Genomic DNA, 16,849 nt, shown 5'->3' on the forward strand with positions numbered 1-16,849 from the left:
AATGCGCGGGAACAGGGGTGACTCGGCTATGACGTAAATAATTTAGAAAATGACCAATAGAAAAAACAAAGCTACGGCCGAATGCATATTATTTTATAACGTGATAAATACTATAACTAATATTCAAAACGTAAAATAATCTCCTGGTTAACTAGTTTTAAAGAATTGCATAAATTAAGTATATTAAAAGTATAAAAACCTTTTATTTATAAACCTCCCAGAACATCCAGCCATTTACACTCCGCGAGTATTTCAGCACATTCTACAGAGTTTGAGCTTTCTTTTAAGGTATTCCACAACAATTTAGACCACGAAACAAACAGAAACAAACAAAATATAAAAAAAAATAAAGCATAATTTTAACAGGACTAAACACCATTCCAAAGTCCACATATTTGACTCAATGGATTGATTTCACGCTTAAAAGAGGATAGACGATTCTTTGATAGCATAAAGGCCCAGTTCTAGCTTGAAATAAAAAAATTCAAAATGATAAATGGGAAATTTTGACCGTTAAGAAGGCTTAAACTCACGCCATAAATCACTACTAAACGCCACTTATCTATCGAACACAGGCGCGGAACACACTTCAAACACAACGAAACATTTACAGAAACCATAAAAACGTACTATGGAAGCGTAATATTATTGTTAAGAAATATTATGAAAAAAAGTATTGGAACCCGAGGCTGAGGTGGGCTGGCGGGAGTGGGGGCGGTGAGGCGGGGCCCTGGGGAGTGACCAGTGCCCGGGGGACGCCACCATCACTGCTCGTTACGCCATCCGCCTATTCCATATTTGAACTGTTTTCACTCTCGTGTGTAAAGGAAACCTAATAATAAGTGAATGGCAAACACAATACCTTAAACAGGGTTGTGGTGAAGGCAGGCAATGCTGACTTGTTGGCTTGCAGTGCTGGTGGCGGTGGTTCACTGTTCACTGTTGTCCTTAATTGTCTTCACTCTTGACTCTTGAGGTTTGAGGCTCAGCAAATTTGCTGGGAATTCATGGCAACACGTACTTCACTATGTGTGTGTGGAGGGGGGGGGTATGTTCTGGATTTGATTGAGTGTGTTTACGAGTGTTGAGGGTATATATGAGTGTGTTCTTGAGTATATACGGCTGTGTGTGTGTGTGTGTGTGTGTGTGCCTGGAGGTGGCAAGATATATACAATAACACATCACTGTCACCACCACTGTTGCCACACTACTACTGTAGGTGCGTGTCTGTGATGGCAGTATCTGATAGACTGACCGAGTGACCGTAGTGTAAATGTCTATGATATGTATCTGTTATTACATCTGTTTTAAATGAGATACTATACTTAAACAAATGTCATATATTCATGGGTTATTGTGGCATCTTTATTTTCGTTATGGTGTCCAGCTATGGTTATTTGCCAAATTAGTAGATATTTATAGTGTTTATAGCGAGTGTTTGCATCTCCCGCGGAAAAGAAAAAAAAAACGAGGTATAGGCCGGCCATTTGAAAGGCAAACTATGATACTTCTTTCATTCCCTATTTCTATTGCTTCTTGATATATGTTGACTTTTGACATTATACCAAGGTGAATTGATAATGAGTATAGGAATTCGTATCTATCAAATGATCTGTCCACGAATCCATGTATTTATCTATGTAAGTACCTACCTGCCCATCTATCTATCAGCGGATCAAATTACCGGCTTATCTATCTTCACACAAGCATGCAAATTTTAACGCACTGGCATGGATGGGTGGTGGTAAGAGTGTTTGGTGGGGTAGCGGCATTGCTGAGTTGAGTGCAAAAGTAGACCCAGCTGCAGAGAGGGATGGGTTGAGTGGCATGGGTGAGTGGGTGGCATTGATGGTGCCCTATCGCTACCTGTCTTCTGTCCCATCGTTCTTACCTCGTGTTCTCAAACACTTGTGTTTCACCTCCATTATTTCAAAGGGTTTTATTGAAATCAACACGAATTTTTAAATGTCTTTTCTTCTTTTTCTTTATTTATTTTTTTTTTTTTACGGTTTTCGAGGCAGAGTGACAAGATTTCTACATTTTTAACTGAAGAAACACTCTTAAAAGCCCCGCTAATCATCTCTGTGGCCTTGGATTATAGTCGTGGTGAGAGAGATGAGCGCTTTTGAAGCCTTGTATGTTCCGATCTATAATATTTTTCTCAGCTCTTATGTTGTCTTAACTTTGGTCATTTCCATGGTTATAGATAAGAATACGAGGTTTGTTTAATCATTGATGAGCTATATAACTAACATTTGAAAGACTCTAGCATGATTTAAGTAGGGGAAGGTGGGGTAAGACGGAACCCCTTCTAAATCCAAGCATAAAGGGCGAGTTTCAAAATTCTACTCTTAGATGTCCTTCACGTCCCCCAACAATGACGTCATCACTGCCAGTAGGCACGCTAAGTTTTCCTTGCGCTTCACAGGGAAATATTTGTCATATTATGCAGTGGTGGTGTTATATGCACAAGGTAAGACACTGCTTGTTTTATAATTAAATAATTATTATAATGATTTAGTACTTATGTTATACATGCCCAGGAGTGTATACATGATATATAGATGCCATAAATTGCCATAGTAAACATAGATACTTTGGTATTTGAGTATTTACTAATGGTAAGATGGACACCATGAGAGGGGAAGGCTGGGTTTGTTGTGGTGATTGCAAAAGGTGGACTCATCAGCAATGTGCAGGGACAGATGGTGGTGGTGGTGATGGTGAGGAAGAGGTTTTAGTGTGTGATTATGTCATTGTTGTGCAAGGAGAGATGATGATGAGGGAGAGGTTTTTTTTTTTTTTTTTTTTTCGTTTGATTTGTACCAATAAATTTGGCTCATGAGCAATGTGAAGGGTTATGACGATGACGAGGAAGATTTTTTTTTTTTTTTTTATCTGTGCTTTATGCCAATAAGGATTTGTTTCTTCATGTTCAGTTTGCGGGGTAAGATGGACCCCTGGTGGTCCGTCTTAACCCATCATTTTATTTTTGTCCCAAGAAAAATTATTATTTTGTAAATTCTTGTGCTTCATTGTTTTCCTTCAAAACCCGTGACTCGGGTGTGGACTTCGAAGGTAACATCACAAAGCACCACCACAAACCAAAATCATATAAATATGGTTTCTAGACTCAATACTTTGTTAAGTGGTCCGTCTTACCCCCCCCCCTACATGTTACGTACGATATGCCTTTCGTAGAGATCATTATTACCTATGTTAAGGAATCGTCTGAAAAGGTGTAATTTAACGTTGAGAGAGAGAGAGAGAGAGTAAAGGTGACATGAATGACATACTTCATGACAAAGAACGAAAAGAAGGAGGAGGAAGAAAAAGAGATAGGAGGGAAAAAACAACAAACTAGGAAACTTTTGAAATTCCATGGAGATATTTCTGTTATCTTTTTTCTCGTCTTGATGTTTTATTGAAGTTTAGTTAGAGATTTTTGTGCATGAAATATTTTCCTAGTATTTCTTTTCGTCACTCCTCTCTCTCTCTCTCTCTCTCTCTCTCTCTCTCTCTCTCTCTCTCTCTCTCTCTCAACCCTGTAAACCCACCCACACACCCAACATTCGAGCAACAGGTATCAATGAGTTTACTGTAATCAAAATCATTCCTCATTTAGTCCTATATGTAAAGGAGTGCCTCAGGAGTCTATTCTAGCTCCTGTACTTTTCTTATTGGTCTATGTCAACGATATTGTAAATTCAAGTACAAAATTTGACTGTGTAATATATGCTGATGATACAATACAACCCTTCTGATAAATGATAAAGACTTGAATTCCTTACATTGGAATATAATATCAAAACTAAACATCATCAAATCCTGGTTACAATCTAATAAATTAAAGCTCAATATCTCAGACTAAATATGTTCTCTTTCAGAATAGATCAATTAAAAATGTACTTCCTCCATTTTTAGACGGTGAAGTTTTAACACAAGTTAATGATATGAAATTTCTTGGAGTAAAAATAGATGATAATTTGAATTGGAGCTGCCATATTGAAGATGTACGATTAAAACTCTCAAAGTTTTCATGTATTTTGTATCTCGTTCAGCACAACTTAACTTGAGAAGCGATGATCAGCATGTACCACACTCTCTGCTACCCTCACCTCACATACTGTGTCTCACTGTGGGCAAGTACATGGCCTTCATTTCTTAATAAACTAAAAAAAAGCACAAAGTAAAATTTTAAGATGTATCTTCATGAAAAAAAGACGATTCTACAAGAGATATTTATAGTAGAGAAAATATTCTTAATATTGTTTCCATACACAAATACTTCACGCTTCTTTTAACTTACAAACCTATTGGACACAACTCAATATTTCCAGTCATTGATAATCCTGTTCATACCCGCAGAAATAATGTAAATTTAAGAACTACATTGTATAAGAATAGCGTCACATGTCACGGCCCCAACTTGTATAACAACCTGCCAAACCAAATCAAACTTCTTGGTAATTTCAACATACAAACATATAAAAACAAAATAAAGAAACATATTTTGATTGAACAAAATTTAACATAAACTTTAACCTATGCTTTGTGTTGTGTATCCGTTTATTATTACTTTTTTCTTTTCCTTTCATATTTTGTTATTGAATGCTTGTATATATGGTGTCTCAATCAGACTATATAATATATTAGTTAGGTTTCTACCTTGGTGGCAGCACACTGTATGCAAGTTAACTTTACAATGAGATAGGATTACTCCCTAACTAGCTGAGATATTATGTGAAAGTATTTTTCTGCTCTCACTGCATAAAATTTTAATTAAAGCCGTCTGTCTTAGGAGTTTCGAGTCGACAGACCATGCCTGATATATTTATTGATTGTAAATCTGCCTGTATTCCCTACCATGCTTCCCTACCCTTAAATAAACACTCTTTTAATCCCTTGTCACACACACACACACACACACACACACACACACACACACACACACACACACACACACACACACACACACACACACACACCGCGTAGTGTAGTGATTAGCACGCTCGACTCACAATCGAGAGGGCCGGGTTCGAGTCCCGATAAGCGGGGGCAAGCCTCTTAATGTGTGGCCCCTGTTCACCTAGCAGTAAATAGGTACGGGATGTAACTCGAGGGGTTGTGGCCTCGCTGTCCCGGTGTGTGGAGTGTGTTGTGGTCTGTTAATGTGTGGGGTGTGTTCACCTAGCAGTAAATAGGTACGGGATGTAACTCGAGGGGTTGTGGCCTCGCTGTCCCGGTGTGTGGAGTGTGTTGTGGTCTCAGTCCTACCCGAAGATCGGTCTATGAGCTCTGAGCTCGCTCCGTAATGGGGAAGACTGGCTGGGTGACCAGCAGACGACCGAGGTGAATTACAGACACACACACACACACACACACACACACACACACACACACACACACACACACACACGATCCATGCCTCCCTACAATTTCAAACACCTCTTTTATCACCCACACACACGCAATCCATACCTCAACCCGTGTCACCCACCCACATACGATCCATGCCTCCTTACCATTAAAAAAAACCCCACCTTTTTCGACACTTTATCACCCACACCCACACAATTCATACCTCCCTACCCTTAAAACACATCTTGTAACCCCTGTCACCCACAGACACACACACACACACACACACACGGTAGCTCAGTGGTTAGAGCGCTGGCTTCACAAGCCAGAGGACTGGGGTTCGATTCCCCGGCCGGGTGGAGATATTTGGGTGTGTCTCCTTTCACGTGTAGCCCCTGTTCACCTAGGAGTGAGTAGGTACGGAATGTAAATCGAGGAGTTGTGACCTTGTTGTCCCGGTGCGTGGTGTGTGCCTGGTCTCAGGCCTATCCCAAGATCGGAAATAATGAGCTCTGAGCTCGTTCCGTAGGGTAACGTCTGGCTGTCTCGTCAGAGACTGCAGCAGATCAAACAGTGAAACAGTGAAACACACACACACACACACACACACACACACACACACACACACACGATCTATGCCTGCCTACCCTTAAAAACAACTTTTTCGACCCCTTATCACCCACATACACACAATTCATGCCTCTTTACCCTTAAATCACCTCTTTTAACCCTTTGTCACCCACCCACACACCCTCCATATGCCTCCTTACCTTAAAAACACCTCTTTTAACCCCTTGTCACCCATCCTCACACCCTCCACGCCTTTTTACACACGATACCCGGCGTTTCAGCGTATATAAGAGGAAGTACAGCTCTCCCTGGCATCACATTTCCAGCCAACGCCAGACCTTCAAGATGCGCACTGTTCTTCTCGCCCTCCTCGTGGTTCTCGTCGCCTTCAGCCCTCTTGTGGTGATGGCCGAGGATATGGACACTCCTTGCCTAGATTGTTACAAGGGGTATCGTGGTGGTGAGTAGTGATGTTGCATGGTGTTGATTTGTTGTATTTGGCTGTTTTGGGGTTTCTGTTTGTGTGTGTGTGTGTGTGTGTGTGTGTGTGTGTGTGTGTGTGTGTGTGTGTGTGTGTGTGTGTGTGTGTGTGTGTGTGTGTGTGTTTGGTTCTCTCTCTCTCTCTCTCTCTCTCTCTCTCTCTCTCTCTCTCTCTCTCTCTCTCTCTCTCTCTCTCTCTTACATAAATACACAGCTTCTACAATTCTTAAAACATTTCTGCATCTTATCAACAAGTGTCGTGAAAGTAATTATGGGTTTTCAAGAGTGCTCACACATACATACATACATATACACACACTCAGCTCAGCCCTCTCTCCCATCAGGCCTGCAGGGGCTACAAATGGTGCGTGAAAGAAGGGACGCCAAATCGAATGAAACCACGGACGAGACAACAGAGACAAATGAGATCGATGGATGAACAAAGACGAGGAACAGGAAGAACAAGAAGGTTAATATGATGATGGAGAAAACCGTACATTTTTTTTTTTTTTTAATCTCAACGCATGAAGGGAAATGGTTAATAGAAGAAGAGAGTGATGTTAATGGAATCTCACTCTTGATTTGTGTTTTGCTTTTCTCTTTGTGTTTCTTAGAATTATTGTTTGACTCTGCCCTTGTTTCACGTTGTAGAAGTAAAAATATGAAGCTTTTATTGTTGTTTGTTGATTATCATTTGTAGTAGTAGTAGTAGTAGTAGTAGTAGTATTGTTGTTGTTGTTGTATATTTTTACTTCTTAGTGATTGAAAAAAGCCATTCATTTCAATATTTTATAAACGAAATATTCTCTCTCTCTCTCTCTCTCTCTCTCTCTCTCTCTCTCTCTCTCTCTCTCTCTCTCTCTCTCTCTCTCTCTCGTGTTCATAGTCTTTGGGGTATATCGCTGCCAACACAACACACCGACAGTTCAGTTACTCATGGTTTATTTGCACTCAGAGGAACACAGAAGAGCGAGGCCGCCACGAGGACCACAATAAATACAGTTCCGCCGGTGTGTGGGAAGAGAAGGTGGTGAGGTGGAGGGAGGAGAGACGGAGGATAGCGAGTAGAGATGTAGAAAAGAGAGAGGGGAAGTGGAGAGATGGATAGCTGATTGGTTTAGGAGGTGGAGAGGTGGAAATAGCTATAAGAGATGGAGAGATAGGAAGTGGAGAGGTGTAATATAGGTGGTGGGGAGATGAGGAGACAAAAAGTGGACTAAGTGGAGAGATGAAGAGGGAGGGAAGCCTGTGGGAAGGTGGGAGGGGACGAGGTGGATAGATGAAGTGAAGAGGTGGGAGAGGGGCGAGGACACTTGGTGGGCGTGGGTGTTTAATGTACAAAGATGTCTGAGCGCTCGTAGGGCAGCGCCGGGGCCACAGGCAGCACGGCGCCTTCAGGCTGGTAACCACCGGCGCCGGAGGTGAAGGAGATGGCCACGGGAGTGCCGTCGGGGCTGGTGTAGCTGTGAGGGCGTAAGGGGACAGAGTTAGTGTGGTGGGTAACTACTATGATGGTATTTCTGCTGCTGCTGGTGCTGCTGCAAAGATCTGTCTTGTGTTTCTTCCCCAACCCTCCTTCCACACCCTGCGTGCTCCCTCCGTCCCTCCCTCCCTCCCAGTGCCTGCCGTGGTGCCAGGGCGGCGCCCCGCCTCACCTGAAGGCGCCGGAGTTCTCCTGGCCGTCAGCCTGGTAGCCGGACTCGCTGCGCACGATGCCGTTGCCAGTCTCGAAGTTGAAGGAGTACTCGCCGGCGGCGTTCTGGGTGCGGTCGTCCTTCAGGATGGGGATGGGCGTGTCGTAGGTGGGCGCCGCCACCGCCGCCGCCACCACCACGCACACCTGCACACGGGGACAGACAGTGTTAGGGGTCATCATCGGCGCCATGCCTCCTCATCACTGTGGCAGTGTCATGCACAGGAAAACTGGCGAGGGTGGGAGCTAGGTCATGCCAGGCCAGGCCAGGCCAGGCTGTCTGGCACAACACAGCGAGGCATGGCAAGGCACGCTGGGCCGCCAGCAAGGAAAGGAGCGAGAGACAGCGTGACTCACAATCAGCAGCTTCATCATGTTGGCGACGAGAGGAGGAGCAGGTCACTGTCTGCCTTGTTTCTCTCACTCACGCTTTATATACAGTGGAGGCCGCGACCGTAGGCCGTGGGCTGCTGTCTGTGGTGGTGAGCGTTGTGGTGGCTGTGGTGGGCGTGGTCGAGGATTCGCCGTGGGGAAGGGGGGGAAGTGTCTTTACCTCTCGCTCGTCCTCTCTTTGGATGGCTTTTGTAGAACACTCGACGTAATCAGATGATATCTACAATTTTGTGTTCATCTCGCCACCACAACACCACAAGCACCACTTAGTGACGGGAAAGCTATTTTCACCTCTGAAGCACATACAACGCTCGCCGCCCGGAGCCACATGCGCCTGAGCTGGGCCCGTTGCTGCAGGAAGAGTCGGCTCACGTGTGCCTCCTGAGCGGCTGACTGGACAAGGATACCCACCGCGGAGGCCTGAGTCTCTACTCTCATAATATGGTATAGACTCAGTAATCAAGTTGTCAGTGTTGATCTTCCAGCAGCTTATGTTTCACCTGCGAACCTCGATCTATGCTAACTCTGAGCCTCCCATCACGAGCAGCTCAAGATTAATAAGCAATATGTCTCCCTGAACACTGCCTTGACGGATTGCTAATGCGTAGAAAATCAAGATGAGAGACATGCTCGTGGTGGATGGGAGATGCCAATTAACATAACATATAAGCAAACAGATAAGAACTTAAGTAAATAAACGAAAGGAAGATTATGTTAGAGAAACATTACATTTGTGAGGAAGATGCTGATAGTAGAGCAGAAAAACTAACAACTATGGAGTGAAACGAATAAATAAACGAAAAAGAGAGAGTGAAGAGGAGCTACGAGGAGGGAAGGACGTAACTGGTGGACAAGACTGATGATGAAACCTGCAATTACTCTCACCTGCTTACGGGGAGGAGAGTGACTGTCTATTATGTAACTGTGCTGGGAGGGATGGACTGCGCCGCCTGGGACTGGATTGGGAGGGGACAGAAGGAAGAGGAAGAACAATAACAACGAGAGGCGTCTCAAGAGAAAAAAAAAAAAAAAAAAAAAAGGTCCAAAAACAGGAAAGAGAAGGAGAAAAGAAGAAAAGAAGCACAAGGAAAAGAAAACGAAGAGGAAGAAGTACTAATTAACGACTAAAGAAGAACAAGAACAAGAAATGATAACAAGAACAAAGAATACCAAGGTAACATCACATCCCGTAACACATTGGCACTTCTGTCTTCCACAACTTGTCTGCAGGGAGGGCGTGGCACCACTTACTCTTGCGGCTCCTCACGCCTGCCTCCGCGGTTCCTGAGGGCGTGTAGTGTGGTGGCGGGAACCCTGGGCGGACCTGAGGGCGTGCGGGAGTGGCGTTTTGGGGTCAGGGGCGTGGAAAGCTGGTAGCGTGGTGAACAGTAACGGGCATTAGCTGTGTGTGTTTGTGTGTGTGTGTTTAGATGATGCTATGATATTATGTTCGTTTGCTGATTGGCTGGCCGGAATAATTGTTGCTGTTGTTTTTATACATTAATTTGACCACATGCAGAGAGAGAGAGAGAGAGATGGCGTGGAAAGCAGGCCACTCCACAAGAATCCTAGGTCATATGCCGCCTTCAGAGTGAAGGGAAAGGCGTTTATGGTTATAGCACTAGGCGCGTTATGTGTTAAGCTTCTCCTGTCGCTCTAGATGTGTTACCTTGTTCGCATTCCTCTTCTGCGATGCGTGCTCATGTTAAATACAGCTCAGGTATCAATGAGTTACTTTTAGTTACTAATACGTAACAGGAAAATGAGATGGAGGAAAGAGATCACTAGTCACCAAGCTTGTGTTCCTTCCCATTGCCTGTCTCATTCCCTCCCTGTGTGTGTGTAGTTACCTAGTTGTATTTACCTATAAAGTTATAGTTGTAGTTTTACAGGGCCTGGGCTTTATGCTCGTGTGGCCCCGTCTCCATATCTACACTTATCCAATTTTTCTTTAAACTATGCACACTCTTTGCTGACACCACTTCCTCACTCAAACTGTTCCAAGTCTCAATACATCTTTGCAGGAAACTATACTTTTTAACATCTCTCAGACATCTTCCCTTCCTCACTTTCTTACTTTGCGATCTTGTGCTTCTAATGTGTGTGTGTGTGTGTGTGTGTGTGTGTGTGTGTGTGTGTGTGTGTGTGTGTGTGTGTGTGTTCCCATTGCCTGCCTCATTCCCTATGTGTGTATGTGTGCGTGTGCGCTCCCCGTCGTCACGCACACGCACGCGAGCGGCGGGAACACACTCGCGAAGACACAGCATCCACAATTTGCTATTATTTTTCTTTACTTTCTTCACGATGTACAATTCATTCGTCTAGACTAGATCCTTGAGCTGGAATGCAAGCTCTCTTAGCGTTTATACACTACGCATCAAGCATTAGAACAAGAGGGAGTATGAAGAAATAACACAATAGTGACTCTTGACTTGCATAACGAACGAAACCTGTCACTACGGGTTGTGTTTGGCAGCGACCAACGGAACCACTGCCTTGCCATACCGTGCCTTGCCGTGCCCTGCCGTGCTGTCCTGCCATGGCTACTGTACGCCTACTGGTTCTCTGCAGGACAAGCATCGATGAGGGGTCCAGGGCATTGAGCAGAGCAGCACGGGTCTCCAAGCAGCACCTCCACAGTGGGGCGGCCTGGCGTGGTGCTGCCAGGAAAGACCCCACCAAGTTGATGTTGGACAATGAGTATGTGGTGGCCAAGGATACTTTGCTCTACAGGAATGACAACAAGGGCTTCTACAGGTAACAGTGGCGGTGTGTGTTGGGGGAAGAGACTGAGGTTATCTTCCACGTTAACCTAAATCATTTAAAGCTCTCACAGTATATAAAAGGATGATGGCTAAAACTGCAACTCATTAACCCCTTCAATACTGGTTCACATTTTTACCTTGAGATTTGTGTACGATTAGATCACTTTATTGACATTAGGAAGGGTTTATGGAGGTCATGGCCACAGTCTTCACTATTCTAATCCCTCACATAAGTTTCTAAAGCTGTATAAAATCGACAAATAGTAAGCAGAATGAATATGGAAATGTGTCATGGTACTGAAGGGTCTAAAAACAATATAGTGAAGCACAGTTCCTGTACACTCTACAATTTTTCTGCATTGCTTGATGGAAACAGTTCACCTTGTCCTGCAGCCACCAAACAGCAAGCAGGTGTTCCCTAATATCACTCAGCTACATCCTACATTAAATACTGGCTGACTGTCCCTCATGCCACACTGTTGGACACTTGCACTGGTGTGTGTGTGTGTAAGTGTAGTGCTAGTACCACCTGCCACTTTTTTATTATTTTTTATTTTTATTATTATTTCAGTTTTAACCAATACACTACACGTAACTATACACATTGTCATGGTCTAGATCACACTTCTATGAGCATTTCTAACCCCATTTTACCCTATTAGAAAATGGGATTAGGTTAGGTTAGGTAGGTTAAAACCCTGCTTTCCCAGGAGGTCCCCAAGCTTGTTAGATATGGGGAAGAAGAAATACAAGATAGGGTATATTGATTGAAACTGCAAATTTACCTTTTTTTATGCAGGAGAGGAAACTGGCCAAGGGCAACAAAAAGTGAAAAATTTAATAAAAAAAATGGCCCACTGGGTTGCAAGTTCCCTTAAAGATCATAAGAGTTATCCAGAGGTGAGGGACAAATGTCTTGGAACTTGTACAGACACATTCTTATTTGCAGGATGATCAACTTCTTTGGGTTGTCGCAGTTTGTGTTCTGGACTTACCTGAGTCACTTTGCCTACACCACCATGAAGAGTGTGGACATCCCTGAGAAGCAGAAGAACAACAAGGCTCTCTCTTGGTGGAAGAAGACAGACTTTGGCCAGTACAGGAATGGGATAACAATTGGCAGTTTTATAGTTGGTAAGTTGACAGGGGAGGTGGTGGCATAGTGGATAAGGTGGTGGTGGTGGGATCGGGCAGACATCCATGCATAGGTTCAAATTCCACCACATACAATTTTGAAGCTGTGCTATTTGTGGAGTGGTTTAGAATTACATGTCATCATGATACCCAGGTTCTAGGTGGTTATACCAAAGATGCACTTGGGTGGTGATATTTTTTTTTTTTTTTTTTTTTTTTTACATTACAAGGGCACTGGCCAAGGGCAAACACAGTGTTGGAAAAAAAAAAAATCCCGCTGGTTGCCAGGCCCTGTTAAAAGAAAAGTAGAAAGAGAAAAAACAGAAAAATCTAAAAGGAGGGTCCAGTTAACGTAAGAGGTGTCTTGACACTCCTCTTTTGAAAGAGTTTAAGTCATAGGCAGGTGGAAATACAGACACAGGTAGAGAGTTCCAGAGTTTACCAGTGTAGGGAATGAAGGAGTGAAGATACTGGTTAACTCTTGCATTAGGAAGATGGACAGAATAGGGATGAGAAGAAGTAGAGAGTCTTGTGCAGCGAGGCCGCAGGAGGGGGAAGGCATGCAGTTAGCAAGTTCAGAAGAGCAGACAGCATGAAAACAGCGGTAGAAGACAGATAAAGATGCAACATTGCGGCGGTGACTTAAAGAATCAAGACAGTCAGTTAGAGGAGAAGAGTTGATAAGACGAAAAGCTTTAGATTCCACCTTGTTTAGTAAAGCTGTGTGTGGATCCCCCAGACATGAGAGCCATACTCCATACACGGGCGGATAAGGCCCTTGTACAGAGCAAGCAGCTGGGAGGGAGAGAAAATGGACGAAGACGCCATAGGACACCTAACTTCTTGGAAGCTGATTTAGCAAGAGTAGAGATGTGAAATTTCCAGTTTAGATTTTTAGTGAAGGATAGACCGAGTGTGTTTAATGTAGAGGAGAGGGAAGTTGAGTGTTATTGAAGAAGAGAGGATAGTTGTCTGGAAGGTTATGTCGAGTAGATAGTTGTAGAAATTGAGTTTTTGAGGCATTGAACAAAACCAGGTTTTCTCTGCCCCAATCAGAAACAAGTGAAAGATCAGAAGTTAGGCGTCCTATAGCATCTCGCCTTGAGTCATTTAATTGTTGTTGGGTTGGGCGTCTGTTGAACGCTGTTGAATAATGCAGGGTGGTATCATCAGCATAGGAGTGGATAGGGCATTGAGTCAGATTTAGGAGATCATTGATGAATAATAGAAAGAGAGTGGGTGATAGGACAGAACCCTGTGGAACACCACTGTTGATAGTTTTAGGGGAAGAACAGTGACCGTCTACTACAGCAGCAATAGAACGATCGGAAAGGAAACTGGAGATGAAGGTACAGAGAGAAGGATAGAATCCGTAGGAGGGTAGTTTAGAAATTAAAGATTTGGACCCTAATATTGGTACCATGATAAACAGAACTGCCTGCGCCACTAATGGACGGAAGCTTAACAGCGCTTCCCACATATACTCTTCAAGTATGCTTACAGTTGCTATAGGCCATAATGTAAAAAAAAAAAAAAAGTTTATCACCTTTGTCATTATTATACATAGTTTGTTATTTCATCTGGGATTCCTAAGATTACAAGAGTGTCCGATTACTTTGTGCTTTATTGAATGTTTTGAGTGCTTATTGGTGGTGTGTAGATAATAACACTAAAATATTGCCCTGGTGTGAGGTGAGGGTAGCTTTGCAATATCCTGACATGAAGATGATCACTGAATAAAGTTTGTGTTTAGTAAAGTATGCCAATGTGCAGGCTTTACTTGTACTGAAGGAAACAAAAAGGGTGAAGACTTTTATTATATGTAGGAGGAACATGAGGGTGTGTAGTGTGACAATGTACCTCCCCTGGGCAGGCTGGGGCACCATGGGACTGTGCTGGATGTACACTCTGCGGTCCGTCAGTGGCATGGTGCTCAAGAGGGGTGGTCAAAAGCTGCATCTCTTTACCTTCACTCCTCTTGGCAGAAACAGGTCCCTGCTGGTGCCAATAGAAAAGGTGAGTGTGGTGAAGTAAGCCAAGATTCTGGTAATTTTTGGTGACAGGACGGCATCATAAGAACATAAGGAAAAGAGGGAAGCCGCAAGAGTCTGCCAGGCCTACGTGTGGCTGTCCCTATATGAGTAAAGCTACTTAATCCCATCTATCATCCTCATAAATTTATCTAATCTTTTAAAGCTCTGTATTGAGGATTGATTGACCACTAACTACATCACTACTGAGTCCATTCCATTCATCAACCATTCTGTTTGAAAACCACTTTCCCCATTTCTTTCCTAAACCTGAATTTCTCAAGCTTCAACCTATTATTTCTGCTTCTCTCCCTGCTACTGATCCTAAGAACTTTGCTCATGTCCCCTTTGTTATAACCCCTATACCACTTCAATACTTCTATCAGACCCACTCTTAAAATTAATAAAATCACCGTGACATGTTTAACTTACAGCTGCTTCCATCTCTCCCACCAAACAGTGCTCTCTAAACCAACAAACAATACTGCATGTGACCAAAGCTACATAGTTTGTGGACCATATCAGAGTAGAGTTTTCCATTTTCTGAACAGTATTGGTGTTTGCATAATTTCTTGTTGCCTGTTTGGTCTGAGTGGTGTTGCACATTTCTCTATATTGCTGGTGTAAGTTGTATTACATCTATCACCTCGATTTTCAGAATTCTATTGGCAGTTTACCTCTTATTCTGTCTATTGAAAATGAGTATGTAGTTGTCATTATAATTGGCAGATGCTGAGAACACACATAATTTAATTTACCTTTGAAGACACCAATAAATGTACATGTTGGTATTAGAATAGTAAAGACTCCAGCCATTAATCTTCTGACCTCCATACACCCTTGCTAGTGTCAATAAACCATCTTATCACACCCAAAACTCATGGTGAAATGTACAGTAAGTGTCATGAGTATAGGTTTTTTTCTTTTTATAGAAGAGAGGAAAGCTGACCAAGAGTAACAGAAAGAGTAAAAAAAATGTAAAGTTAAAAGAAAACAATTGTAAAGTAAAAGAAAAGAGCAATCCTAAAGTTTAAAAATCATAAAAAAAAAAAAAAAAAAAAAGCCTATTTGTAAACTGCATGACTGTTCTCTGTCCTAAGGTGTCAGCAAGTCAGAGTCGAGCTGCGTCGCGGGTACACCTCCCTCTCAAGGTCCAGGGCAAGGCTTTCTACTACCTCCTGGACATGAAAGGCGACTTCACCAACTCCAAGCTGTTTGATTACTCTGCAGGCATCAGGAGGAACTGGGCGCGGTGAGGCAGTGGACCAGACCGGATGTACAGTACAGTCAGGGGTAGCTTTTGTAACACCCCCCCTCCTGGTGTTGTTTATTCACTTTGGTTGTTCCTGGTTTATCTATTTTCTCCTTTCTTTCATTATCAATTTATGTCTGATATCTTTTCTTCCACTATCTTTATCAATTTCCTGCTTTTTTTTTATCACAATTAACTTTTATCTACTTCTTCTTTTTCTTTCACTCATCTTGTTTCTCTTTTCCTCTTCTCTTTCACTATCAGCTTTTATCTATTTTCCCTTTTCCTTCACTATCAACTTTCCTATTTCTTCTTTTCCTTCACTATCAAGTTCCATCAGTTTTCTCCATACCTTTCATTATCAACTTGTTTCTTATTTTCTTCTCTTCCTTCACTATCAACTTTCCTATTTCTTCTTTTCCTTCACTATTAACTTTCATCAATTTTTTCATTTCCTTTCACTATCAACTCGTTTTGTATTTTCTTTTCCTTCACTATCAAATTATTTCCTATTCCTCCTTTTCTTTGAGTATCACCTCATCTGTTGCTCCTTTCCTTTCACCATCAACTAAGATACAGCAGGAGTCAGTCTGGGAGCTGTGTTGCATTATGGAGCCAAGACAGGTACAGGCTGGGCTCTCCTCTGGCCCCCATCACAGCTGCAGTGAGTGTTGTGAGTGCTGTGCAGGGAAGGACACAGTAAGAAAGATGGGTAAATTTGCAGTTTCAACCAATGTATCCTTTCTTATGTTACTTTTTCCCTATGTCTAACAAGCTTGGGGATCTCGCGGGAAACCTAACCTAACCTAACCCTATTATTAATTTCCGATAGGGTAAAATGGGGTTAGAAATGTTGGTAGAAGTGTGATCTAGACCGTGAGAATGTGTATCGTTACATGTGGTGTACTGGTTCAAACTGCAATAATACCAAAGGATGATGTGTGGAAAGATATAGGCAAATGTTCAGTGCCATTGTGTCTCCTTAAGTCAGTCTTTGTCATTGCCATTGTTAATCCCCTCAGTACCAGGATGCAGTTTTATATTCAGTGACTATGTGGTGTTTTTCTATAGCTTCAGAAACTCATGTCGAGGATTAAAATAGTGAAGACTGTGGTCATTAATCTTCTGACCTCCATAGACCCTTCCTAATGTCAATAAAAGTGTCTAATCA

The 16,849-nt window shown here is 42.8% G+C and overlaps 3 protein-coding genes across 9 annotated transcripts in view; 2 read left to right on the forward strand and 1 right to left on the reverse strand.

Moving 5' to 3' along the window:
- LOC123513871 (syntaxin-1A-like) overlaps window positions 1-7,082 on the forward strand; it is a 33,760-nt gene extending 26,678 nt beyond the window's left edge. For 6 of the 7 annotated variants that reach the window (XM_045271337.1, XM_045271320.1, XM_045271306.1 and 3 more), the window contains 2 exons: window positions 6,213-6,391; window positions 6,756-7,082. The gene's annotated coding sequence lies outside the window, so the exon portion shown is untranslated. The remainder of the gene's footprint in view (window positions 1-6,212; window positions 6,392-6,755) is intronic. The other variant, XM_045271311.1, reaches the window with a different exon arrangement.
- A 253-nt stretch (window positions 7,083-7,335) lies between these two features.
- On the reverse strand, window positions 7,336-8,602 carry LOC123513903 (endocuticle structural glycoprotein SgAbd-2-like). Its single transcript, XM_045271378.1, has 3 exons — window positions 8,462-8,602; window positions 8,067-8,251; window positions 7,336-7,874 (listed from the first exon to the last, which is right to left on the reverse strand). Exons 1-3 carry the CDS (start codon window positions 8,477-8,479, stop codon window positions 7,742-7,744), a joined length of 336 nt encoding a protein of 111 aa, XP_045127313.1. The 5' UTR covers window positions 8,480-8,602; the 3' UTR covers window positions 7,336-7,741.
- Window positions 8,603-10,846: 2,244 nt separating this feature from the next.
- LOC123513897 (transmembrane protein 223-like) lies at window positions 10,847-16,787 on the forward strand. The gene is made up of 4 exons (XM_045271363.1): window positions 10,847-11,254; window positions 12,212-12,396; window positions 14,270-14,412; window positions 15,527-16,787. The coding sequence occupies exons 1-4, from the start codon at window positions 11,037-11,039 to the stop codon at window positions 15,680-15,682; spliced, it is 702 nt and encodes a 233-aa protein (XP_045127298.1). The 5' UTR covers window positions 10,847-11,036; the 3' UTR covers window positions 15,683-16,787.
- The last annotated feature ends 62 nt before the right edge of the window (window positions 16,788-16,849 follow it).

The sequence above is a fragment of the Portunus trituberculatus genome, chromosome 5 (genome assembly GCF_017591435.1).
Source record: "Portunus trituberculatus isolate SZX2019 chromosome 5, ASM1759143v1, whole genome shotgun sequence".
NCBI classification, from domain to species: domain Eukaryota; kingdom Metazoa; phylum Arthropoda; class Malacostraca; order Decapoda; family Portunidae; genus Portunus; species Portunus trituberculatus.